At 38.5% G+C, this 27,846-nt stretch overlaps 2 protein-coding genes and 1 long non-coding RNA gene across 5 annotated transcripts in view; 1 reads left to right on the top strand and 2 right to left on the bottom strand.

Annotated features, from left to right (window-relative positions):
- The window catches only part of LOC125288384 (adrenodoxin-like), a 31,170-nt gene extending 29,177 nt beyond the window's left edge, over positions 1 to 1,993 (bottom strand). The window contains exon 1 of the mRNA XM_048234703.1: positions 1,174 to 1,993. Coding sequence (XP_048090660.1) covers positions 1,174 to 1,340 — 167 coding nt within the window. The 5' untranslated portion in view covers positions 1,341 to 1,993. The remainder of the gene's footprint in view (positions 1 to 1,173) is intronic.
- Positions 230 to 17,487, top strand: LOC125288387. The gene is made up of 4 exons (XR_007192485.1): positions 230 to 990; positions 10,350 to 10,494; positions 14,645 to 14,754; positions 17,402 to 17,487. It is a non-coding gene; the product is annotated as an uncharacterized LOC125288387 (long non-coding RNA).
- LOC125288383 (high affinity choline transporter 1-like) overlaps positions 9,801 to 27,846 on the bottom strand; it is a 48,531-nt gene continuing 30,485 nt past the window's right edge. For 2 of the 3 annotated variants that reach the window (XM_048234700.1, XM_048234701.1), the window contains 4 exons: positions 22,555 to 22,698; positions 17,369 to 17,522; positions 14,623 to 14,837; positions 9,801 to 10,866 (listed from right to left, as the gene is read on the bottom strand). In XM_048234700.1, coding sequence (XP_048090657.1) covers positions 10,309 to 10,866; positions 14,623 to 14,837; positions 17,369 to 17,522; positions 22,555 to 22,698 — 1,071 coding nt within the window. In that variant the 3' untranslated portion in view covers positions 9,801 to 10,308. The remainder of the gene's footprint in view (positions 10,867 to 14,622; positions 14,838 to 17,368; positions 17,523 to 22,554; positions 22,699 to 27,846) is intronic. The other variant, XM_048234702.1, reaches the window with a different exon arrangement.

Raw genomic sequence — 27,846 nt, 5'->3', positions numbered from 1 at the left:
TTGGGTCTGGACTGGAGCAGAGTGCTTCTGCATGCCGTCCATTCTCATAAATAAAGTCTCTGACAGTAGCATGTTTCTGTATATTTTGCTTACACGGGCAGCTCGGATTTTAAAGACAGCGCAGTTTGACAGTGGGTTTGGCTTACGAGTTAGACCAATCACGTAGACCTAGCATTAAGGGTTCCTATGACAAGAGGAAAGACCCTGCCCTGAGGTAAGAGCTGAAAAAGTTAGGAACTGGGGTCAGAGGAACTCAATAATATCCCAAATTAGCCCGGTCGGAACACGAGAAAAAAAGGGTTCTAGCAAAAATCCCTCCTGTGAGAAAGGGAATGCATCCCATTAAGATCCGTAACACCGGCTCTTGGGTACACACACTGTAACATGAACAAAGGTAAAAGGTAACCAAGGGTCATATGAAAAGATAGAGTAGGCTAATCTGGATGCCTCTCAAAGGTCATTTTATTAAAATCAAATCTTTCTTATTAACGTGCTTTCCCACCCTCAGAGGCCGTGCCTCCAACTAACGAATGCGGAGCTACGGATGGCGTTTAAGAGACAGACATCAAATAAGTCAGCTATGCTAGCATAGATACTGCTTACATTATCAAACAATTACGGTAACAAATGTGTTACTCGCCCGAAGCTTTACACCATTGTGATAAATTAGCCCTCAAGACAGTAGCAACAAGGCTTTCCACCCTAACGTTACGTTATCGTTTCAAACCTCATGACGTTACATGAACCCTTCTAGCTAGCTTGTTCTAACAAACTTAGTTTGCGCTGTGGCAAAAGGTGGTTGGTGGCGGCTGTCTTGAAATTGTGGCTTAACGTCTGGGGTTTTAGTTTCTGATTTTACAGCACCAACATATACTATGCATTCGTATACAAGTCGATGCTGCACTCTCACTCCTTTCACTGCCGAGATGAGATGAGAGGGCATTCGTTATGAAATGGACAAGGTCGGGGCACATAGCTAACGTGATCAAGGTAACGTTAGCTGTTTATCCTACCTAAGGTTAGATAACTTATTAATGTCTATCTTTCTTATACATTCGTGTAACTGTACCATTCGTGTGGTGAACCAAGAAAAGAAAGTGGTTGAGAAAAGAAAATAAAAATGCCCAGATTATTTGAGACATCCAGTCAAGCCAACCTCACACAGTCTCTTACCTTAAAGGTTGGGTGACACTCGTACATATTCCTCGACGGAAAGCCCGAGCTTGTACACATGCGAAGGAACTTTTTGAAGAAATATTAGTTGTGGCACATCTGCAGAGTGCTGAACTTTGTGACGCGGATAACATTAACAGTCGCTTTGAAGCCGACATAAAAGACATGACTAGGTGGACAAGTTAGCTATCCTATAGTTCTGCGCAGACGACCTTTCAAACTAACGTAACGTTAATAGGAGTTTCTGAGTTCAACCCCCTGGCCTAACTAGCACACTAGTCTAGTTGTAACATGCAAACAGTTGGTTTGGTTTAACGTTAAAAATTCTGGTGTGTGAGCCAGTTACCCCAGCCTACGTCTGTGGAAGCAAACGAGCTGTTTTACATAACGCCTGTCAACGATTTAGCAGCTATTGCTTCACTTAACGTTAGCCCTTTCCGTAGCCTAACGTTACCTTATTACATAATACCACGATGACAATACAGCGCAAAAATATCAAACAGTATGTCCAAAACTAAAATAGTTAATAATAAAAACCCACATACGCTTCTAATCAAAAGAGCAAAGCGACAGCAGACTAGGCAAATATGATACCAAAATATGTACCACTAACTTAAATCTCGATGTCCCCCTAGGTCTAGGCCCTGAAACAAAGACATAACGTTTGATAATGATTGAGTTTGAGAGGCTGTAAATGCTGTAAAGTTAGCTGCAATGGGTTCAAAATGCAAATACAGCCGCATGCGGCGATGACGGGCCCGAGCACGTGCGGTTCCGCGATCGTGACATTTTGTAGTCCAACAATGCTAGTGTAATAAAGTGCTCCATATAGTAATGTTATTTCCTGCTACATGGGAGACTTTTATTTTGGAATTATTCTGTACAGTAGTTGCATTGTGGGTGTCCTGCAGCAGAAGGGAAGTTAAAGGGATGCAGGCAAGCCTGATGCCAAAGATTGTTAAGGTGGAGCAAGATGTTTCATCAGGAGCCACTTCCGGGAACCCGGATCGCACGAGGAGGAGGGGGGGGGATGGGGGACTGCTCCATTGAAGTCTATGGGCATAGCTCAGAATTTCACCACATATGCTAAGGTCTTGGTTCTATAGAGTTAGGAATGTGAATTTCGGGCACATTTTCATGATCCTCAAACCCTTCTGAACATTTCAGGTACATTTTTAGCATTTTTGAGCAATCCAGTCTGGAAAAAATCAACCTTATATCAGGTGTGCGCCGGTTATTTATGCCGCTGCTGTTGGCCGGTTGCAACTTACGCTCGTCAATACGTCATCGACACGCCTCTTTATGCAGACAGGATTCGATCCCCATTTCGCGCCCATAGACATGAACTACGACAAAGTATCTTGCTCCACCTTAACAATCTTTGCTGATGCTTTTTCTCTATGAAGCTCCCCCTACCATCTGTACGTGCCGATACGTGCGCTCGGTCTGAGGCTCTTTTCCTTTTTTCTTTGCATCTTCCGCCAAGGGTTTTCGCTGCTTATTCGCCGGTTCTGCCATTATACACACATTTGCAACAATCACTAGTGTTTTGTTAGCCTGCCTCTGTGCTGGGGATGCAGGATGTAAACTGATCCTGCTTCTCGCGATGTCTGAGACTTTGTGAGACTGAAGGTCGGCGGGTAAGATCATGGAGGTATTATATATAACTGGAGAGAGTGACTAAGTCCCGCCCCCATTCATTTCAATGGCCCATGCTAGGCTAGCTACTTCAGCCAAAAAAGCATGAAATTGACCGCAGCCATCTTTACGAAAATGGCGTTTCATGGGTGTTCATTTCCGGCACCAGCTAGAATTAGCCTATTAGATTCCACGTTACAGACAGAGACAACGTAAGGTACAACGGTATGTTGTTGATGAAGATTGGACATTCCCTTAGAGGAAAAGAAGTTGTTGGAACGCGCTTCACCTCGTTATAAGCGCAAATTAATTTCATTGGTTGGGATAACATTTTGGGAATGGTGGTAAAGTTTGCCCTGTCTCTGAAGTCCTAGGTTATTTAATGTGATGTTCATATGTGATAATAAACTATGTGAATCAATATTGTGTCTCTAGGCTTCACAAATAATGATCCCTAAATACTATATTTGGACAGGTTGTATGCCTATTACGCTGTAGGCTATCCAACAAAAATTACTATTAATTAAGTAGACATGGTATGTAGGAAACGTGTGGATAGCTGGGATTTTTGCTGCACCCAGTATGAATTTGCAGCTTGTTAAGCCTAGGCTACATTTGCAGGCAGACGAAATGAAGCCAATGCAAGTTAAACTTCCGATAGAAGCGCACATCCCTCAGGTGGTTCGAGCAGGCATAGAGTCTGCAACTGTTGTTGGACATTTGGCTTTTGCCTCGACTGGCAGCCTGAACATTTAAATCAAATGCATAGCCTAATCATGTCAATGTTGCAAGAAAGCAAACGAAATAAGTCATCGACATTTGTTTCGTTTTAAATCACTTGGGGAGACATAGGTTACATGATCCAGACGTTGCGTTCTACAGAACTACAGCCTGTACGTTTTAAAATAGTCTTCATACACAACGCAATGAGTAGGCTAATAATTGGATATAGGTCATTGCTATGCATCTGCCAAAGTGTATGGTCATATTCAGTTACTTTAAGGTAATTGGCACCCCGCATATACGGCAAATAATAGCCTAACATGACAACATTAACATTTTTCTTTTATTTACCACAAAGTCCGGTAATACAGCCTAAACCATGTAGGCATTAAGTCAAGTATCAGTAGCTTAATCCAAATAGTTAGTTGTTTTATTTGTCGTCTTCCAGAAATGCAAACCAACATGGACGCGCGAGGACGCTCGTGCCCAACACTAAACTTGTGCATGAGCTGTCATCTTCCAATCAGCATGTAAAAACTGGTGCCGGAAGTTGCAACTATATAACGCCATGTTTTCAAAAATGTCGGCGGCCAAATGCCATGCTAAGTGGCTGAAGCTAACCCTTCAAATCCTGACCCCCTGGGTAAGATAAACCAGAGCCCGTCTACGGAGAGCCTGGCCACTCCGTATTAAGTCCCATTGTACCGAATTTTGGTTGCAGTTCCACCAGATTTCCACTGGGGGCGATCGCCATGAGTGCAGAATGAATGGGAGTCAATGGAACTAGACGGCTAAATTTGTCTCTTTCACCTGATTGTCGTTGACAAATCTCAGATTTGATTGTAGTTTGTATAACTTCAACATGGGTTATAGGTCAAAAGTTGAATGAACGAGTACTTACAGTTCATCCTTTTGTTTTCTTACAGGTTGGTTCGTTGTTGCCCATAATACGCTAGCATTGTGCTAATGAGTGACGTCATTGACACGTTTGAAAGGCTTTTTAGAACAATTAAGTGACTTTAAAAAATATAATACTCAACCAAGTGTATTTTCTTTGCCTCCCCTTTCGAATACAATATTCAAATGACTTGAAAAAAAATATATCCCGAGAAAAGTGGATTTTGAGGGGTACAGCTCCATAGACCTCCATGCATTCTGCACTCGTGGACGAGCGCCCTCATGTGGAACCACAGAAGGAACTGCAACCAGTTCAAAAACCGGAAGTTTTCCGAGAGTGGCAGTTCTCCCCTTATTAGACATTCTCTGGATACACCCATAGACAGTAAAAGAAATGGACGAACAGACTCCGTCGTTCTCAATGGGAGGACACTGAGTCATTTTTCAGTTGGTCCCCCCAGTACTGCGCAGACTCGCACTTAACTTTGTGACGTTAGCCATCGAACTGAATCTTATAACTCATATGATAGATACACAGAAATTCTTCTCACACTTCCTTCACCTTCAAAGTCATCAAAGTTAAACATGTATTTATGTATTATTATTAATATCATCCTCACAAGTGATATCAAGTCGTGTTAATGTTGAAACTACCACACATCTTCAAAAACAGACATGGTAAAACAAAACAAAAAAGTTATAGCCTTGAAGCTAATCTTCTTTCCACTTTTCTGACCTACGGTCAATCCATCGAAAACCTCTGAAATGATTATCGTTAGACTACCGGTAAAACGGTAAAACTACTGTTTTTCATTAGGTTTACTTGCCTCTATGCTTTACCTTAACATACAATGCTATTGTAGGCTAGGCTACATAGCTTTGTTCACGAGTTTCCGTGTTGGCTGGACTACGCTTCTTATCCAAACCATAGACTGTATATACAGTCTATGATCCAAACAATACGGTTATCTACCTTCAGTGCGTTAGCTTCCCTTCAACCGGACATGCTAAACATTCTTCTTACGGGAACCTAACGTTACGTACGAGGTAGTCGAGTCTTGTTTTGCCTTTTATTGTTTATGTAGATAACACAGAAGCTAAATTATCGGCACATGATATGTTATATGAAGTTATGGGAGTTAAAAAAAATCCGAAATGAATGGGAGTTCTATACATGGATTTCTATGGAACGTCACGAAAACATGCGTGCGCAACCAAGAGGCAGAAAGTACCATATACACAAATCCGACAAGCGTTCTGTGGAGGCTGCCATCTTGTGGCGACGCCATTACTGGTATGTAAACAAACCTCCGTGATAACGCACCCTCAATGACAGCTACAGCCAGGCAGTATAGCTTGTTGGGTTGATGATGTTAGACAGTGGCCTCCGGTCACAGATGAAGGTACAAGCGATCTTACAGATTATTTATGAAAATAGTTTAGAGTAGAGAATGAGGAAATAAAGACATAATTGGGACTAGTTTGATATTATATCTACTTAACTACTGTAGCTAGCTAACGTTAGCAATAACTATGCTAGCTAGGCTAGCTAACGAGGAAACTATACAAATATCTGTCCATTTGGCATGTTTTCCCACTCGACATTATAAAAGAAGTAGTGAGAGTCGTAAATCGCGGGCTGTTATCCCAGTGGACACAACCAATCCAATATGGTATGTAAACAAACCTCCGTGATAACGCACCCTCAATGACAGCTACAGCCAGGCAGTATGGCTTGTTGGGTTGATGATGTTAGACAGTGGCCTCCGGTCACAGATGAAGTTACAAGCGATCTTACAGATTATTTATAAAAATAGCTTAGAGAATGAGGATAAAGACATAATTGGGACTAGGTTGATATATCTACTTAACTACTGATAGCTCTAACGTCAGCAATAACTATGCTAGCTAGGCTAGCCAACGAGGAAACTATAAAAATATCTGTCCATTTGGCAACAATAAATAAATGAATGGATATCAAATAAACAAATTCATGTTTTTCATTTGTGACTATTGTTTATCTAATTTTCACATTTCAAAAGGAAAGGGTAAGGTACAGCTAACTGCTATCTGTGCAAACCGTATGGTAACGTTAGGCTACCAGACAGGGCAGTCGACCCAGGGTATTTTGTGTATCTCACATTTTTCTTTTGTTCCAACTGGTCATTTTATTGCTGATATTGGAACAATTGAAAACGGAACATGTTTTCCCACTCGACATTATAAAAGTAGTAGTGAGACAGTCGTAAATCGCGGGCTGTTATCCCAGTGGACGCAACGAATCCAATAGGAGGCACTGGTGCAATGCAACCCAGCAACAGCTCAGTAATGGCGCCGGCTTACTTCCGGTAGTTTTGCCGGATTCGTGTATACAGCATAGAGCAATGCAAAAGAGCAAAAGAATAAAATGAGTTTTTGTGCTGAAAACTGCACCAATTCGAAATCACGATGGTTAGAGAATGTTAAATATGTTCAATATCCCTAATGGAATGCATGTCTTCGCCAAAAATGACAAAATACGATGTTATATTAATAATCCAAATGAACGTCAAACTTTGAAATATAGTCTGAAATGAGATGTTATTATCATTGAGACAACAGGGGTATACAAAAAAATCCGATTGTAGCTTACAGCAGTCGACTATTTAGGTTAAGTTTATAACGTTGTGGACGGCCACCAAGCGACTTCTGCCTCAAGGCTGCGCGCGCATCTAGTTTTGTTGGTAAACGGGAAACCCGTGTATGGGGTTAGCAGAGAGTTGATAACCACCGCTACATCTATGCTTCTACTTCCGGAAATTCGCCTGCCCCCTTGGATACACCAGAGAATGTCTAATAAGGGGAGAACTGCCACTCTCGGAAAACTTCCGGTTTCTGAACTGGTTGCAGTTCCTTCTGTGGTTCCACATGAGGGCGCTCGTCCACGAGTGCAGAATGCATGGAGGTCTATGGAGCTGTACCCCTCAAAATCCACTTTTTCGGGGATATAATTTTTTTTTTTCAAGTAATTTGAGTATTGTATTCGAAAAGGCGAGGCAAAGAAAAATACACTTGGTTGAGTATTATATTTTTAAAGTCACTTAATTGTTCTTAAAAGCCTTTCAAATGTGTCAATGATGTCATTCATTAGCACAATGCTAGTGTGTTATGTGCAACAACGACCCAACCTGTAAGAAATCAAAAGGACATAAATACTCGTTCATTCAACTTTTGACCTATAACCCATGTTGAAGTTATACAAACTACAATCAAATCTGAGATTTGTCAACGACAATCAGGTGAAAGAGACAAGTTTAGCCGTCTAGCTCCATTGACTCCCATTCATTCTGCACTCATGGCGATCGCCCCCGGTGGAACTCTGGTGGAACTGCATCCAAAATTCGGTACAATGGGACTTAATACGGACTGGCAAGGCTCTCCGTAGACGGGCTCTGGATACACCGAACTTGCAAGTGGGATATTCTTCCTACAGACAGTAGGGGCGGGCGAGAGAGCCTTCATTCCATATACCGACTTATGAATATGATTAATTAACACGAAAACGTTGCCTGGTGTCCCTTTAACTGCTGCTGGTAAACTGGGCAAAAGAGGGTCCGCATTAAAAGTCATTAAAAGTTGTGTTATATTTATTATACTCTTATGTAAATCATATGAGTATAATAAACTGTAACTGACAACTAAGGTAGGCCCTAAATCAGACTGCCGAGTAACTGCCATAACCAGTCCCTCCAGGTATTCGCGATGTTGATCGCAATAATTAACGCAAATTCAGCAAATCCTCGTGAATTCTGGGCGACCTCACAATTTGGTCCAAACACCGCAACTTTTTCAAAATTTGACCAATCATCATGGTTTCCCGTGAAATTTCACCTACCACAACAGACAGACCAAGCAGAATATTGAGTCAGATGCCACACTCACTTCTGCAGACACCAGAGACTGCCCTATAACTTGTTCACTCCTATGCAGTTTTGATGACAATAAATGGAAGGCTAATGATCTGCTTTACTTGCATCTCTCAACCTGGTGTTACTAACCTACAGTACCTAGACTATGAAAGTAAATTAATTAAGGCCTACTTGGTTTACCGACATTTGAGTAGACTACAGTATGCAACCCATTTGGCAAACGTTTAGGTCTGTCCTTTTAGCTCGTGTCATGTTTGCTAGCTTGTGGGCTCAGTTTGTGTAGTGCTACCAAAATCATAGAAATTAATAACATTTCAAGACATTTACCTCTTCTGTGATCCAAGAATGATTTCATTCACAGTTATTTTTTTTACATTTATTTTGACTAATGACATAGACAACATTCCGAATTCCATCCACATATCGTAATCCACATATCATAATGCACTATGCAAAAAGTTCCACTCGTAGCCGAACACAGTGAGATGCAAGCCTTCCAATCCACTTAGAAATGTAATTACGCTACTCTCACGTCCTTAAAGTGGCAGGCAGTCAACTTACACACCACCAATGTAGCCTAATAACATTAAAGAAAAGTGTAGTCTAATAGTTTAAATCAATATAAAATTACTAGATACTTAGTTGGCTATTAGTAATTATGCAAGTGACAGAATATGAATTATTAAAAATATATGAACTTAATATGAATTACAATATATATGAATGTATTGAAACATGACATGATGCCATCTCTTTAGGGGGCTGTGTTTTTTGGACAGTTCTACGAAAGGTTACTGCTTTGTGAATTACCCTAGTCAAAGTATTTACACAAATAAAGTAGGCCTACTTTGATTTTCTGTAACCCTTACTATTACCTTACTTTTTATCCTTTTAATAAGCATCAAGATGATCAGTGTGATTTTGGTCTTATCCTTAATTTTTTAAAAAGCATCAAGATGATCATTTGTGATTTTGGTCTTAGCCTACAAGAACCAACAGCAAAAAACCTTCAAAAAAATTGCGTTAAATCCTGAGGGACCCTCAATAACGTGAAAAAAAAACAACAGCAAAAAATCTAGCCTAACTAGTTTTTTTGAATGAATTTGTTATTTCCTAGGCCTACATAGACTGTAAACATGCAGAATTTAATGTAACCAACAGCTTTATATTAAACACACATTACTAAAGTATATTAGTAGCTCTAAAAATCATTATAAGTCACTAATTAATACTTTATTCTGCAAGACCTTATTCTACCCTAACTAGACCCTTAATTAAAAAATGTCCCCCTATGTAAGCTCCTAAAACTTTATTCATAGTTTTGACAACATATGAATTATGACCTAAATATGCATGGCTCAGCATGGGGCATGTAAAGTGGTAGACCCAAGAACATGATTGAGTTTGTTATCAAAGATGGTCTATTCAATAGAACTAGACACTAAACCACAAGTGCTAATAGTGTACAAATAACTCATAATGAAGTCTTTGTAATGCAGAATATGTTCCCTATTCTAAAGTTGGGTCTTTGTTCACATTTAATTCACAATTAATTTGGCACTTATTAACCCCCATGTGTTCCCTAAACTAAAGTTGTCTCCTATTCACACTTTTTAAGTGTATTACAGCGCACAGTAGGCTGCACAACAAGCAGACAGCCACAGAGATTATGAGAATTGGTGTAGATTGAAAAGTGTCTACTGTATGTCAATAAACTGGTAGTGGATGAAATCTAAGTGGAAAAATCCCCGACCCCCATCCCCCTATTAAAGGGAATGCCAAAAATTGCATATTCTAATATTTCCAAAAATTGAGCAATGTTTTGATGTTTGAGCAATGTTTTAATATACAATATATTCTGTCCTTTTAATTAAGCTATTCTATTACAATTGGCAATTATAATAGTTAGATGTGCTTTGAACACTGCGTGACAAAGATGAAAAACACTTTTCTATCTTGCCTGGGAACACTACAACTGTGCAGTTTCTTCAACTTCACTCTCTTTTACAGTACTGGGGCAAGATAGTGACATCATCAGTCTGTTTCCTTCAGCCTTCCTTCTTGCTTGACCCATTCTTGGCGTCATGACCCTGTTGATCCTTAGGACATCCAACGCTTTGGGCATTATTCCATGGTGGAATAGTTGAGTGGAGAGGTAAGAGAAAAAGAGGATGGAGACAAGTGTGAAGAGCATAGCTATTGTTCGGACAGGTGCTTGCTGCACATACACACCATCAACTATTTCACCACCTGGAAAATGGATAACTGGTGGGAGGCCTAACAGAGGCTCTCCACTCAACAACCTTAGCAATGTGCCCAGGATGTATGCAACAACTGCCCCATAACCATTGGAGGCAGGGCAGAAAAGGACACAAATCAGCTGAGGGAGGAGAACACAATATCCAACATCAGCTCCGAGAACCCAGAATCCCAAAATACTGTTATTAAGAAAAGTCAGAGCGGTTCCAACCATACCAGTCACAACAACAGCTATCCTGATCACCCACAGGATCTCTCTGTCTGAAGCCTGTGTACAAAAATTGAAACACATAACACAATGTTTTTATCTTCTGTCAACATTCTTTAAGTCTCTGTTATGGTCTGTGAGTACATTCTTAAAGTTTACAATAATTATACCAGTGATGGGCAGTAGCTTGCTACTTGTAGCAAAGCTATTCGCTTAACTACATTTCTCAGTAGCTTGGTGGTAGCGTAGCTATTTTCTGAAGCAGATAGCTTTTCAATAGCTTAGCTGCTTTTTGATCATGTAGTGCAGTAGGTTTTACAGCAGCTGGGTCATTCTACGAAAACATGCCATTTTGCATTCAAAATACCTAATTTTCAAAGTACTGTTTTTAAAATCTTGAAGCACCTATTTGGATTAAGTAGATTCTTACCTCTCAAAAAACATGCGGTGCCATCTCAGGCTATTATTTATTTATTTATTTATTTATTTAACAAATAGTCAATGGAGTTATGTGTGCTATGTCAACCCTGTTACCAACAAATTCATATATTATTATAAAATAATATGAGTGCTCTTGTACCTATTCATGAATATTATACAAATAATAATGTGTTACATAAATAATTCTGGTGTTGAACATTAATTAATTATAACAGGGTTCACAGTAACAAGGTTTTATTGGATTGACAGTAACATGGGTTCACCATGTAACAAGGTGTGATGTTAAAAATATTTAAATTTTCCATCAAATTACTTTTTAAGTAATGTCAGACAGCCATTACTAAAAGCCATGTGGTGGACACCATGACACCACTGGAAGGTGTGATGCACTTCCTGAAAATTATGTTAATTTTCCAAGGGGGGTTTTTATCCAAAAGTAGCAGGGTTAAAATGGGGACAAATGTAAAATGTTGATTTTTTTTTCATAATTTTGAAACATTCTGTTTACCTATTGAAAAGTGCTTAAAATCCTTAAAAAAAAGGATGAATTCTTAAAAAGTGAATAAATTATTATCAATTAATGAAATATAAAATAATATGAATAAAAATTGTTAATTCACTTTTTTTGTTTGAGGGACATAAAATGGCACGTTTTCGTAGAATGACCCAGCTACATTTTCCAGTGCATTTGTGGAGCTCAAAGTAGAACTTCCTTCTGGTCACTCATACATGCAAGTTCAGTTCTATTCAATGGTTCTGAACTAAACTGGGATAATCAAGAGAGGTGAAGCTTTTACAGGCAAAAATCCACCAAACAATGAAGATGCAAGCATGCATGCAAACACAGTTACAAAGTGTATTCCTTAGCTATTGTACTTCAAATATAGTTAAGGAGTTTTGAGTTAGCTTGCAGTTGATCCTGCAAGCTTAAGAAATGCCCAAATTGAGCATGTCCATGGCCCATATGCACTCTCTCTCAGTACCTGCCTTTTGTTATTATGTGGAGTCTTTTTTCCCCAAATTATGGAGCTAAATTTATCTCAATAATATTTGTATATGCGCAGAGGGGGATCCACAAATAATTCTTGATTTGCATGTATGTTTTGATATCTACAAATAAAAAAAATCATATTTGTAACTTGTATATTGATTTTTACAAATATAGAGATGTGCATTTGTAAATAAAATGCCATTTGTAAAACAGAAAATTTCATTTGTGAAATGTGATTCTGCATTTGTGGATCACCAGCACACGCATTCTTCGCTTTCCAAAGTTACGTGTTTTTGAGACGTTCTTCACATGAAAGTCACACAAATCCACACGTAAATAGGCCTACTTTAATTCACCGGCACACAGAAATCGCAATCCAGTAGATGGTGACATCCACAAATATTTCTTGACCTGCATTCATGTTTTGATATCCACAAATAAAAAAAATCATATTTGTAACTTGTAAAAAAATTTTCACAATTGTAGATGTGTATTTGTAAATTAAATGGCATTTGTAAAACTGAAAATTGCCTTTGTGAAATCTAATTTTGCATTTGTGGATCACCAGCACACACAGTTTTTTGTTTTCGTGATTTGTGGATCAAATATGGGCAGAGAAGCCACCTAGATCCACAAGTAGCCTTGACTTTCTAATCCAGTAGATCATGTTTTGGGACTATAACACACAGAATAAAAAAATCTAACAATTTGCCTTTTACAACAACTTTTTGATGGAAAAGTGGTTTAGTAAACGCGATTTTTTCACATCTTTGAGTTTGTTTATAGTAGCAGAGGCTTTAAGTGTTAAAACCAAAGATTTAGAACAGAGTTATGAACAAATGACCTTAAGTGATTGATAGCCTATCTTATTTGTTTAAAGGCTGTGAACAAAAACTTATGCCTACAGGTAGAAAAAAAAAAAATGGTGATAATCTAATGTTAGCTAATTTTGCATTTGTGGATCACCAGCAACACACTATGTGTCTAAATAATAGGTTTTACCTCTCCTTTTCAGTGCTTGGAAAAAAGATCAATTGGGCGTTTTTCAGTTCTTGCAGTTCATTACCGAGTAAAAAAAAAACAACAGCTGGCAACGTTAAAACAGCTGTTTTTAGAACTGGAACTGTATATGAAATGTTTGAGCCTGGATTTGAACCAAGAGAAGCTCACCTAACCAGCTACCACATGTCTTGTACATTACAAAAGTTTTAGCTAAACAAAGATTATGAAATTGACACTTTTCCATCAAAAGCTTGTTGTAAAAATCCAGATTTAGAATGGCAGTGTTGTTGTTATGGGACTCATCTACTGGATTAGAAAGTGTCACAGGCTACTTGTGGATCTGGGTGGAACCTAGTTTTCTTAAATCTGAACAAAGAAAATGAAAAATGTGTGTGCTGGTGATCCACAAATGCAAAATTAGATTTCACAAAGGCAATTTTCAGTTTTACAAATGCCATTTTATTTACAAATACACATCTACAATTGTGAAAACCTATTTACAAGTTACAAATATGATTTTTTTATTTGTGGATATCAAAACACGAATGCAAGTCAAGAAATATTTGTGGATGTCGCCATCTACTGGATTGCGATTTCTGTGTGTCGGTGAATTAAAGTAGGCCTATTTACATGTGGATTTGTGTGACTTTCATGTGAAGAACGTCTCAAAAACACGTAACTTTGGAAAGCGAAGAATGCGTGTGCTGGTGATCCACAAATGCAGAATCACATTTCACAAATGAAATTTTCGGTTTTACAAATGGCATTTTATTTACTTTATTTATTTTATTTATATTTGTAAAAATCAATATATGAGTTACAAATATGATTTTTTTTTTTTGTAGATATCAAAACACACATGCAAATCAAGAAATATTTGTGGATCCCCCTCTGCGCATATACAAATATTATTGAGACAAATTTAGCTCCATACCAAATTGATTTTGGAGCTGTGAGAGTAACAATCAAGGGTTGTTGTATTTGAACTGGAGATATGTTATAGCCTACATGTGTAAATAAAGGTAACTAAGTTACTGTATCTGTTTGACTGAGTTATATTGGCTAGGCCATTGGTTAATGTTAATGTTATTTTTTTGTAAAAATATAAAGTAGCTTCTGATGTACTAAACTACTTTTGCAAAATGTATGTAACTTAGCTGTCTAGAGGAAGCATTTGTGTAGTTAAGCTTCATTTCATGTAGAGTAACTGGTAGCTTAGCTCACTACATTTTCTATGTAGCTTGCCCCTCACTGAATTATACACACAATAATGCAAATCATTAGTACAGTAAAAGTACATTGATCAGGAGGTTGTTTATCTTTCAAAACTAATTTAGGCAGGGATTTTTTAGTAGGCCAGACTGACAAGTGACTTTGCAAACCTGTGTTCTGATGTTCTTGTAGATGTTTGTGGAGAACATGGATGTGCTGGAGAGGAGCGCTGAATCTGTGGAGGACATAACTGCTGCTGCAACTGCTGCTATTCCAAATATGGAGACGTAGGAGGGAGAAAGGTACTGCAAACAGATAGGCAGGATTCCATATGCTTCTCCTCGCTCGTATGGAGAGGGGGCACCATAATCAGTTTGATTCCAATCTGTGGACATGCATGCAGACATTATCACAGGGCTAAAAAAAGGCAGTAGACCAGTCAGAGTAAACACCATTTTAGCTGTCTAAAAGGTGTAGTCCACATTTCTGATGAAAGATGAAAGCTCAATGGTTAATCAAGCTATCACTACCATGCAGCTGAGAACTGTGTATTGACAACAGAGATGTACATGTATGAACACACACAGTGAACACAGCTATACGTGAAGAGCAATTAGCTGAATTTGGTGAAAAAGTGTGTATTGTGGATCACACAGATTGCACCTTTAACAGGAACATGCTGGAGAAACATTTTTTTCAGTGTATATCAGGACAGTGCGCTAAGTGGAGGCATACTATACAAATCATGTGAAATGTAACAACACATATAAATTATAATGTGATCTGACAAAAACCAGAGCCATATAAAGGTAGAGTTGCGACAACTCCATTGACGCTAATGTTCCATTTTTTTTTCAACAATGGCGGCTAATGGAAGCCTCAAATAGTTCCCAAAAGTTAACAATTTATAATAGCAGCAGTGCAGTTACAGACTGTTTGTAGCCAACATTTCAGACTCAGATTTACATTATGCTCATCCGAATAATAATAATAACAGTAACAATAGTAATAGTAGTAAAGTAATAGTATTAATAACCTTATTATAATAATAAACTATTTATGTATCGACTTTGACAGCTTTTCTGCTGCTCAGTTTTTATCAGTTCCTTATCAAATAAATTAAAAGAGGCTAAAGCCCAATAAATGTGCCACACATAATAACCTAATATAAGATAAACCTTGCCTATACCATTTCAATTAGGCAGCACTAGGCAACACCACAAACAAGCTGTCATTAAGTTTTTGCGTTTGTAGCCTACAACTTTTATGACGTGATGTGTCTTGGGAATTTAGCTTTAGCTGCTACCATCATGTCAACATAGTTGTAATGTTATGCACAATGCTCATCTAGGCTATGGATTTAAGTGGTTTAATTTTAAAAAGGGCAGCAAAAGTGGGATAAAGTGCAACTGCTTCCCCAAAACAATTCCTCCATAACTGTGGATTTAATCGTTATGTGGATAACTTTCAGTGGACTAAACACATAAAAGGTAAGATTTTGTTATCACAAAGCTAGATGGTTCGTTAAATATGGCATAAGCATATTTACAGCCAACTTTGTACTTGCAGCAGTGAAACTGAGTTTGTTGTTACGTTTCTTCAGTTAGGAGCAGGACTGTTTTTTTTTTTTTTTTTTTTTTGCATTTTTTCATTGGCAAAAGCTAGCCTAATATGCATGAGAGAGAACCTAGATTTGAGGGAGCTGCAGCTGTTAGCATCAGCACGGTCATATTAACACAGCAGGGCACACTAGCCCAGTGATGGCTAGCTCAGTGATGAAGGATCGTGTAAAATCCCCATCCTCAGAAAGTTTCAAACCAAGCTTTTTTTTTTTTTTTGCATTCATTTTCATTGGCAAAAGCTAGCCTAATATGCATGAGAGAACCTAGATTTGAGGGAGCTGCAGCTGTTAGCATCAGCACGGTCATATTAACACAGCAGGGCACACTAGCCCAGTGATGGCAAGCCCAGTGATGAAGGATCGTGTAAAATCCCCATCCTCAGAAAGTTTCAAACCAAGCTTGCGCTGATGATGCATGATCACTGATCAAATTGCTATTTTCTGACACGATGCACACCATTCTCAGGTGCTCACCTGTCTGAATCTCAAGCTCTAGCATCTTAATGCTGTTCACAGCACGGTGAATGACAAACGATGACAAAATGCTGTTCATGTTTATGAGTTCATAGCCTGGTTATTTATCGAAGGACTTACATGTCACGTTTTATATTTTATTATGATCACATTCAGGATTACCATGGGGTTACTAAATAGATAGGCGTAATGCTACGGTTAACTTAGAATGCCCACCATTACACTGGAGATGTTAAAAAACCTTTAAACCTTTTTTTATTCTCCCGCGACGATAGGCTAGGCTTGGCTAGGTAATTCGCTCATTAGCTCAGATCAGTGACTACCAGAGGAAACGCGGGGTTTGTCTATTGTTTATTTTATATAGCGATAATTTAGATACACTTATGGGGTGGGTGCAATTGCGTTTTCTAAAGAATCTCCCGTCTTGATTTTGTACAGAAATTAATATTAAGTGACACGTAAAAGGGCGGAAAAAAGGTCACCTTATATAGCAGGCTAAGATATAAGGTCTGGAATTTAATTTAATATTGTTGGAATAGTAGGATAACTACATAGTTTACACAATAATTACACTGTGTTATATTGTATATCAATGCATTTATTGACTGTCAATTACCCAAAATCGTGGCTCTGTCTATCATTGAACAATAGCCTATTTAATGCATTCTAATCCATTGTCAATCACTTCCGGGAACTAGTTGAGGTTTACACAAACCACGTGACCAACGGAATTTTGAACACCCATTGTCGCAACTCTACCTTTATATGGCTCTGGAAAAAACTATTGGCATAATGTTTAGCAATATATAAAAAGCCCAAACCTGTAGACACAGCCACTGCTCCTATCAACACAGATGGAATGCCCAGGATAAGGATCATCATGGCTGCAGCAAAACATGTGATCTGCGCTTTGGCTGCAGTGGCGGCAGACAGGGTTCGCTGGTGAAAACACTGGAAACCTAGCGCTCCAATACTCTGTCCAATAAATGTATTAATACATTAACATTTTTTTAAATGTATAGTATATATACTGTATATTAAAACATATTTTTTTATGCCTAGCATGTAAACATATTCTGTGCTAATCACAAAATCCCAAAACTGGAAGGTTTGGTTCTACTGAAATCAAGGAGCGGAGTTGGGTTAGTGCTTTATATGAATAGTAGACCGTTTAAAAGTTGAATGTAGATAGTTTAAAAGTAGACCGTTTAAAAGTTGAATGTAAATAGTTTAAAAGTTGTTGACAGACTGAAATTTAATTAATGTTGATATTCAAATACAGTAGTTTAATGGCTGTGTATAGGTAGATAGTTGACGATAACTAAAAGTTGGAATGGCTCTAATGTTTGCTAGCAGTTATGTTAACATATTTAACTATGCTAACCATGCTACTTAGCTAATGTTTTCAAGCAGTTTTGCAAAAAATGTTAACAATGCTAACTAAGCTAACTAGGCTATGCTAACTAGCTACAGTTGGCGGGAGTCATTGTTGATGACAAGTGAAACCAGTGCCTGTAAGTAAAACGTAATTGTTAACGTGAACTCGCTATCCTAGCAGGTTTTATTTATGCACATTTGGACAATGTTAGCACTCGCTAGCAGAGTTTCCGCTAGGAAAAAATGGTGCCGGTCAAAGTGACCGGCAGAAGTTTCGTTTTCCGGACATTTTGATGATATGCCGGTCAAATATCCTATTATCGCTTCTGAATTACCTAGTCAAGTTGAGGAAAACTGGAGACAGGCTATGTAGCTTAAAGAATGACATAATCAGGCTGAATAGAATGCAACATGTTCATTAGTCTAACTTATGGAAACATGCCTAACAAGATCTAGCCAGTATCTATGTTTTCATGGACAGCAAGAGTCCGCTTCGTTCATTGTTTTAAAAAGGCTACATTGTTTGTTGCTGTTCCACTGTTTAACTTGCACAATTGCGCACACACAAGAATGAGCGCTCACACCACTACCCCCTAAGGCTATGTCTCTTTATTTGATAACAATAAATTAAGAAATATTTCCTATTCTGGGAAATGTATAGTTTCTTTTTCTTTCGGTCCGCGGTTCAATGATACCGTTTAATTGTGCCGGAAATTATCCGCGGACCAGCAATCTCCTCGTCGAGGAGGCCCTAACCCTGCAGATCATAGACAGAGAAAGCATAGGCCTACTGTATGCTTTGGGTACAGAATACAGTTGCATGTCCAGTGTACACGGAGAATGACAGTGTCTTGGAGCGGCCGCAACCCCGCAACTCCACTTCCAACGTCATGATTCCGATAGATACGCCCGACACTTATGCTTTTTATCTGGTGGTGGTGGAGTTGACCGGACATCTGAGGCTTCAGACGTTACCAATTTATCATCATCCATCGCGTCTGGCCTCTGAAAAAACTTTTAAGGCTAGTCTGCCTGGGCCTGGGTTTGAACCGCCTCACTCATTTGTTCGTTGTTTAACATGGACGTTTTAAGTGTGCGCTTCCTATTTGAAATGTTTCCTATTTGAAATGCAGCATAGGCTATGCGTGTTGTTTAATAGCTTTCAAACGGTAGAGCCTGTACATTTAAAAACATAGCCAGAACGTATTGCTTTAATATAGGCTTACATTTTAAGGCTTATTCTCAAATTCAGATTGCTTTAGGGGGACGGGATTATTAGCCAATTTCAATCGGACATTTCATTTTTTTTCCAGCCAATGTCCGGTAATTACCGGACAACGGAAACCCTGCTCGCTAGCCAAGCTAAGTTCAAACCTACTACTAAACCTACTTAGCCTGGCTAGCGCCACCACTTCTCAATGAGACGTGGTCTGGCAACCAAACGTTCATTTTCTCGTATTTGAAAAAAATGCCCAGATCCGTTTATTGGGTGCCACGGATGTCTATCAAATGCGTCTGTGCATAGCTCATCATCGTCTTGCTTTCCCCCTTGTTCTGTGATTGCTCCATGGTCTCCAGGCTGCCTTAGCAGCGTGAATCAAATCGCGCGCAAGGCAGCATGGGAACACCCAGGCTAAAACCTACTAGCTGTTAGCCAATCAGAGTCAACCAGCTTAGCTCGTTGAATATTAATGAGAACTGGCGCAAATCGAGCCGAGTCTTCATGCAGGCTTTCAATACCACACTAGAATGGCTTGAAACAAGGTAACCAAGGCATGTTTTCCACAAAAAATGTTACAGAGTCCATGGTAGAACTTCAGACATTACCACAAGTAATGAAATACGTGTGGCAGGGCATCTTTAATTAATGTTGATATTCAAATAGTTTAATGGCTGTGTATAGGTAGATAGTTGGCGATAACTGAAAGTTGGAATGGCTCTAATGTTTGCTAGTAGTTATGCTAAAAATGTTTAACTATGCTAACTATACTTAGCTAATTTTTTCTAGCAGTTTTGCTAAAAATGATAACAATGTTAACTATGCTAACAATGCTAAATATGCTAAGTAGCTACAGTGGGTAGGAGTCGTAGTTGATGACAAGTGACGGTTATAATGGCTGAACAGTTAAAAAGTTCAGTAGTTTAATGGGTTAAATTGTTTAACAGTGAATTGTTGTAGTGAGGACTTTTATTTTGAAACAGTTTTGGGCAGAGGAAACAGTTGAACAGGATGTGTAGTCTTAAGAGAGCCAGATTGTATGCGTAAAGCCTGAGATTGGCTGTTGCTGCAGGTGGCCTGGCCACCTGGCATAGGATTCTAATTGCTTAATGGCCGTATTGTGATGTCTCAATCACAATGTTAAGTCTATGGGGATTTTTAAAAAGTTTTTCATTAATTTAAAAAATATAAAGTTACAAAGTTGAAAAGACATAGCAACCTGGTCTGTTTGAAGACCTACGTTACAAAGTTTGACTGTTCAAGAGAAATTGCATACAGCAATCCAGGGAGGCTACCCGTAGACCTACACAGGTAAGTGGATTCAATGTTGTAACCCACACAACAAACTTTTCTTACAATTCGCATGGCACCCTAACTCAGGTGGACATCAAACAATCTGTGATTCCATGCTAGTACAAGAGCTTTATAAATTCACATTTAAAGGTCTGTGTTATGACCTTTATGAGCATGTAGCTTCTATTGTAAAATCATGTCGGTTTATGCTTTGCAACAGGAAGATCAGACCTTATCAAACACAAGATTCCACACAACTTCTTGTTCAGACCATGGTCATCTCCAAGCTGGACTCTTGTAATTCACTATTAGCTGGCTTACCCGCTTGTGTAATAAGATCATTACAGTTGATTCAGAATGCTGGAGCACGCCTGGTCTTCAATCAGCCAAAGAGGACACATGTAACTCCTCTCCTACTCTCCATTGGCTCCCTTTAGTAGCCAGAATTAAATTTAAATCTCTCACTTTGGCCTATAGGACACTGACTGGATCTGCTCCTAGTTATTTTAATTCAATAATTAAGACGTACATCCCCAACCGCCCACTGCGGTCTTCTGATGAGCGTCTGTTGTGTCGACCAGTCATAAACACAAGGTCTAATTCAAGACTCTTTTCCTCAGTGGTTCCATGTTGGTGGAATGAGTTGCCCAGTGCTCTCCTTTCCTGTGGTAGTTTTGGGTCGTTTAGGAGGGGTCTAAAGACATTCCTATTCAACATGCACTTAATTCTTTAAGCGCTTCTTAAGCGTAATAGTTTGTATAATATTGTTTTATTTCCATTAGGCTGTTGATTAATTTGACATTATTGTTTATTATTGACATTCTCCTTAATGTAGTCTTACCATGTCATTGTTTTTATATTATTGATTAAATGGACATTATTGTTAATTATTGCTTTTTTCCCTTATTTTCATTGCTTATTTTATTAGGCTATTGATTTAATTGAAATTGTTGTTTATTATTGTTATTCTCCTTAATATAGTTTGACCAACATTCTAATCTGTACCCTGTTACATTTTAAATATTATGTTGTTTTTGTATTTGTGTGTCGCTTTGGCGTCTGCCAAATCCCATAACCATAACCATGACCTTCAGGGAACGTTCCCGGAACGTTGCGTGTTTGCTGGGAATACACACTCAAACAAAATCAAGCCTAGCCTACACTATATTCTAAGAAAACATGTTTTGTCAATGCATTTTGAATTGTATACATTTGTGTGTAACTGATTCAAACATAACCGGATCATATGATGGATGTGATTGTGATATGACAACAAAATATTTTTTTATACATAATTGTATAGTTTTGACTGGTGTTTCATTTCGCAAAACATCTTAGGGATTCTGCTACTTGGGTGTGGTGTTGTGTTGATTGTGTGTAGTATTTCGAAACAATGGGAAACAAACTGTAAACAGGTCCAAGAAAGACTAAGCTACGGCAGCATTATAGTATGATTAATTTAAACCATTTGAGACATACAATCAGGCGAAATATCCCTGCTGAGGCTGTTCTGCACTGAAACTCCTATCTTACCCTGGGCAATTTAGATCAGAACCAATTTTGAAGTTGCCTGTCTGACATTAGATATTCCATTAGAATCACTGTAGTAATTTAGACTTGTACCGCTTTACGTACTTATTCAATCTGCCCAGAGCATATTTGTATGCTTTTAAAGTGTATATGAAGCGTACACATTCAAAAACACTTTTTAAACACATTGTTACATCAAGCCAGAGATGGAGTGTAAATTGTTGTTTGATGTATGCCTACTTGCTGTGTAAATTTCCAATAACTGGGTTTTTAGTCAGTGACAACCCAGTGACAAAAACCCAGTTTATAAGAAAACATTCTGTCCAACTTGGTGGTTTTGCGTAAATATACGATCCACTTAGCCAACTGGCTCGTTATCTGCACGCATTTTGAGCTATCTGCGTGTATGTCAACTCCGCGTGAACATACACGCCACTTAACGTCTCACTTCCGCATTAGGGTTAGGTTATGACGTTGATAAACATGCCAAAATGCTATTATGCATTAGAGAACACACTAGTGGCCATTGGCGTGTCATACATACGCAGTTCATGATATCAGTCTGTTTTGTCCCTCAAAGCTACTTGCCAGCACTAAAGAATCATCCAGCCATCTCCAGATGTCCTGTGTCTGCAGATGACCAATCCAAGGAGGTTGGTAGGTGTGATTGAAGGCTGTTATGCTGATGTCAAGAGGGATGGGATTCAGGAGGATGAATGGCACACAGAGCCACTAGAGGGGAACACATGATAACACTATAAACAAGAACACACAAAGATCTCATGGGTCAATAATGAATAAGCCCATCTCATAAAACAAATGTCTTGATAAAATGTGTAAAGAATGTTATCCATTTAAAACGCCTAAAATACATTAACCCATTTGTGCCCATGCCGAACATTCCATTAAATGATAAATGATAAATACATATGTAATATTGATATAGTAATGAACACTACAGTCTTTGGAAAATCCTCTCCAAATGTATAACCAAAATTTGTAAAACATTAATTTTTTTCACATATAAAGGAATTTTCATCATATTTCTCTACAAGATAGAGAACTATATAGTGTCTAACATGTTTAGCAACTCATGGGTTATTGGAATATCCTTAACTTTTCAAAGGTTTGATTAATTTAGTGACCAGTGTAAAAAAAATGCAGGAAACTGGATTAAGAATGTTGACAAAATTCACATTCACTTTCTCACCAACAACATACAAATATAGATAAAAACTGATAATATAGTCAGACATAATGGTTTAGATTTATTTGGTCTATAAGAATAAACTATTTGTTTGTATAAGGAAATGATGAATAATAATAATAAGAATGACATTTAAAAAAACATAACATTACCAGTAGTAAAGGAACTAAATATATATTTAATTTAGACCATTTCGGAATAGAGACATAAAATACATTTCATTCAACAGATACAACTTCTTTTTATAAATCAGTATAATATGAAAACTATGTACATATATAAAATATATTATTTATGAATAGCTAGCAATACAATCAACTTCAACATCACTCAACAATAAATGTGTTCTAAAAATTTGAAAGTAAATTACGTTGTAGGGAAAGCCTGTGGAGAATACACAAACATATACACACAAACTCACACACACTCACACAGAAGAGGATTCGCCTTATTCACCCAGCGGCCAGAACGAGGCTACAGGGTACACTTGCCATCACACTTCAGTCTAGCAGATGGTGGTAATGCATTCCATTTGCAAACTGCCAAAAAACTCACTGAAAAAGAATGTTACTCTGGCAGGCCAGCTAACCCTTCTTTTTCTGTGAGCTTTTTTTTTTCTTGGTAATTTGCAAACGGAGTGCATTACCACCATCTGCTAGACTGAAGTGTGATGACAAATGTACCCTGTAGCCTCGTTCTGGCCGCTGGGTGAATAAGGCGAATAGGAAAGGTGGGTGGAGTGGCTAACCTGAAGGTTGAACACAGAAGACTTATGACTCATCACAAAACGCATACCCTTCTGCTGAATGCCATGTCAAGTCCATTTACAAATAAAACATATGGCCCTATTTTTGCGACACAAAACCTGGCACAAAGTGGATTACTATCCCGATACAAAGTTTATTCCTACCTTACTCTCGGATTTTTTCGCCATACACTGTACTTTTATTATACTTTGCGCTCAGGGGTCTGGCAGAAGGTGTATTTTGGCACACGGTCCAAAGTTGCTATCTTACACCCTCTAAAAATCATTTCGCCGCTGACCAAGAGAAACCTGGTTAGAAATCCATGGTGAGTATATATGTTATTTTAAGAGCACATTATCAACAGTGACAAGAGTGGGTGCACAACGCACCCTGCTTCTCTCATCCACAGAAATGTGCACCAGTGCACATCCATGCAAAACATTACAAATTACACAATGGGAAACATCATTATAATAAAGATATTACAAAATACATCTCACAATGAGTAGTTATTCACCATCATTTGCAAATTGGTAATGACGGATAAAAGTGATTATGTCACGTTTTCAGAGAATGGGACTCAGGTTCAGATAAGACAAACACCCAGAATTGTCTCAGAGGAGGAGGTTTATTAGCAGAGACAAAAAAACAGAGCTTCCACAGTCCTGAGAGTAATCCACAGGGAACACACTAGGCCAATCTTCAACAGAAAGCAGTCTTCAGAAAAACGCACAAAAAACAGTTCAGGAAAAACAGTCGTAGAAGGCAAAACACCAGCAGGAGAAAAACAGGGACAGGCAACTGGACACTCCAGAGAGGGTGCAGGCGATACACAAAAGTCAATCCTCCTTCACGGCAGCAGGCCAGTCTTCATTCACCGGCAACAAAACAGGCAGGCAAAAAACAGAAAAAACTTGGCAAAAGTACAAAATCTTCAGGCAGAGACACAGTCGAGGAGAAGCAGGCAGAGGTCAAAACCAGGCAGGCAAAAACTCACAGTCAGTCAAGCAGGCAGGCAGATCGCACTCAAGAACGGCCACGAGAAGACGGAACGTTCTGTCATTCGAACATTATTTGGGTAAGTAAGTTTTGCTTTTTCCAGGCTATGTTTTCGATAGTAACCCATGGTCAGTCAGTAGAGAAAGTAATTAACTGTGTATAACTGTTTTGCCACACCACTGTGAAGTTAGTTTCACTTTGCCAATGAGTTCAAGTAATAGATGAGTGCAGGCGCGTCTGCAGGTGTACGGACGTACAGTACGCACTGTGCATACCATCAGGCTACTAAACAATGAGAGAGAATTTCCCCAGTGTGTGTGTGTGTATTCACACCAAATGGGCTTACCATAACTTCCCAACTCTGCACAGTATCCCATTAACTACATGACAGTAGGCTACTAGGCTATTTACAATTTTCTGTGAATAGTTTGTAAACACGTTAATAAAATCAACTTATGCAGAACTATATGCATGCGCAGACCTTTTGTGCAGAAGAGAGAATATGCACGCATGCTACACATGTTGTAGGTTATGGCTACTTGTTGTTTTCTTTTTAATATCTACAGTTGCTGGTTATCTAAGCACAAGCTCCCACCCCTTTCGGTTTGTAAAACTACAGTACATATGTCTGAGACAATAACTTGAGTAAAATACAACATAAAAAAGTCTATGTCATGCATTGTTTTAGTGGCAGTCTGTACATCCCAACGCATGGCACCTACCTACTGTAAGGGACAGGGACCAAATGGTATCAGAACTGTGTCCCTATCAGCATAGGAAGGGAAAGGGTCAGAGAAGTGTTTATGCCCTGACACAGGACCTGAAGAATGACTAATCAACCCTAAACCCACCAAATAAAATGAATGAATAGAAATGCTGGCATAATTTACGAAGTATACAATCAAATACATGCCAAACTGAGGATGATGACAGGCCACTCTCCTCTTTCTCCTCCCCCTCCCCCTGTCACTCAGCAGCTTATTCTTCCTCCATCCCCTCATGGTCTTCAGCATTGTGAGCTGCTATGAGCTCAAGCTTATCAGCAGTCAGCTGACTCTCCTCTTTCTGGTAGGTCTGTGTAGATCTTGTTATCCTTAATCTGAAACAACAGCAAAACCATACAAATGTAATACTTTTTTTCAAATAATAAAAAAAAAAATCACAAAACTACAGATGCGTGCATGTATGCACACATACACACAAGAAAAGGTAACCTAAACTATTGAAGTATTCTGGGTAACTCAAAATAGCATGACCTGAAAATGCAAAGTAATTTTATTACACACCTTACACAAGGGTTTAGCTACCCTAAATCTGATTATCTGGCTGGTATCAAGAAAAAGACAGACCTAGTGACTAACTGTTGCTCCTTGTTGGTGCCCCCCCCAATCCCAATCCTCTCCCACCTTTCTTATGCAGCCCTTGCCACTTAATTTACTAAACCCCTCTTCTACAGCACTTTTACCCCCCCACCCCCCCATGACACCAGACATAATTTCACTGCATTTCTCACTTCCAGTAACTATATGCATGTGACAATAAACTATCCTTGTATCCTTGTAAATGCAATAATGACATTTCTGACAGAATATGTGATTTCATATCATGCTTTCTATAACTACACATTGAGAGGAGTGGAAATAGCTTAGTCTATTTCAAATCATGCCATCTTAGAAAATGTTAGACCACACACTTCTGAAGTTTGTGTCAATCAACTTATTTCACGTCAGTGATGGTAGAAACGCGGACCCCACATATTTATATTGATATGCTATACTTACTTGCCAACATAATGCTTATCTAACATACAAATTGGTATTAGAAAACAAACTTACTTACAGGTTTGCAAATAAAATTGTAAAAGAAAAATAAATGACATCAAAAGCAAACAACAATATTACAAGCAGTTCAGAGCTAAAGTTTACATGACGGTACACTAGCCCCCACTATGCCATAATGTTGACGCTGATGAGAAGGCATATTTCTGTGACTGTGAATCTGTGAATTTGTATGACTAAAAATTAAGATACCATATGATAGATAGATAGATAGATACTTTATTGATCCTCAAGGGGAAATTCAAATATATACCATAACTATAACTGATAAACCATAACTATAACTGATTTAAAAAATAATTTACCTCAGTTTATCCAGCTGTGTGGTTTTCAGTCAATGTAAACTCCAACAAAGTACAGATGGCATCCGGCTGTCCATATCAAATGAACCGAATGAAATGAAAGTGACATTATTTTTTCATGACTCATCTTCAAGTATCCAAAAACATTCACGCCATAAACCTCTTAACCAATCATATACGGGAAGATTTCAGAAATAAAATCAGACATTGGACAGCTCAACAATCAAAATATCCTCAGATCATACTCTTTCCACCATTGAGTTTGTGACTGAGTTCTGTTCTGTTCACAGGTTCTGTTCAGTCCTAGAATCTAACCTTGCAGCACCTTGGACTGGGAGGCAGGTGTGCTAGTGTCTGTTGCCAATACATATGATAAGGTGTTGTTGGGATGGAGGTTTATTTATTGGACTGCTACCGTACCTATTGTCATAATCTTATATTTTGTGTTGCCAGTGTCTTTCGGTTGTTCTCTTACATTGCCATGTCTGTGTTCCACTCCTTGTAAGGTGTGTCTTAAAACCTTATGCTGAAACTAGTTATAAACTAATTAGTGATGCACCGATATTGACATTCTGGGCCGATAATGATATTTAAAATTTCACTTTGGGCGATAACGATACCGATATTTTTATTGACATTTTTTTGATACACCTTTGCTGGCAAGAAAAGTATTCAAAATACATTTCAAATTCTTTTCAACAAGAAAATTAGAAGAGAGAGCAAGGCTTAAAATGTTTTTTTTTTTCAAAATTGGGGGAATTCCCCCTTAGGTTCTTCACCCTTCCCCT

This window comes from Alosa alosa, chromosome 23, assembly GCF_017589495.1.
Source record: "Alosa alosa isolate M-15738 ecotype Scorff River chromosome 23, AALO_Geno_1.1, whole genome shotgun sequence".
In the NCBI taxonomy this organism is placed as follows: domain Eukaryota; kingdom Metazoa; phylum Chordata; class Actinopteri; order Clupeiformes; family Clupeidae; genus Alosa; species Alosa alosa.
Note: the sequence above shows the minus strand (reverse complement) of the source record. Positions and strands in the feature narration are given on the sequence as shown.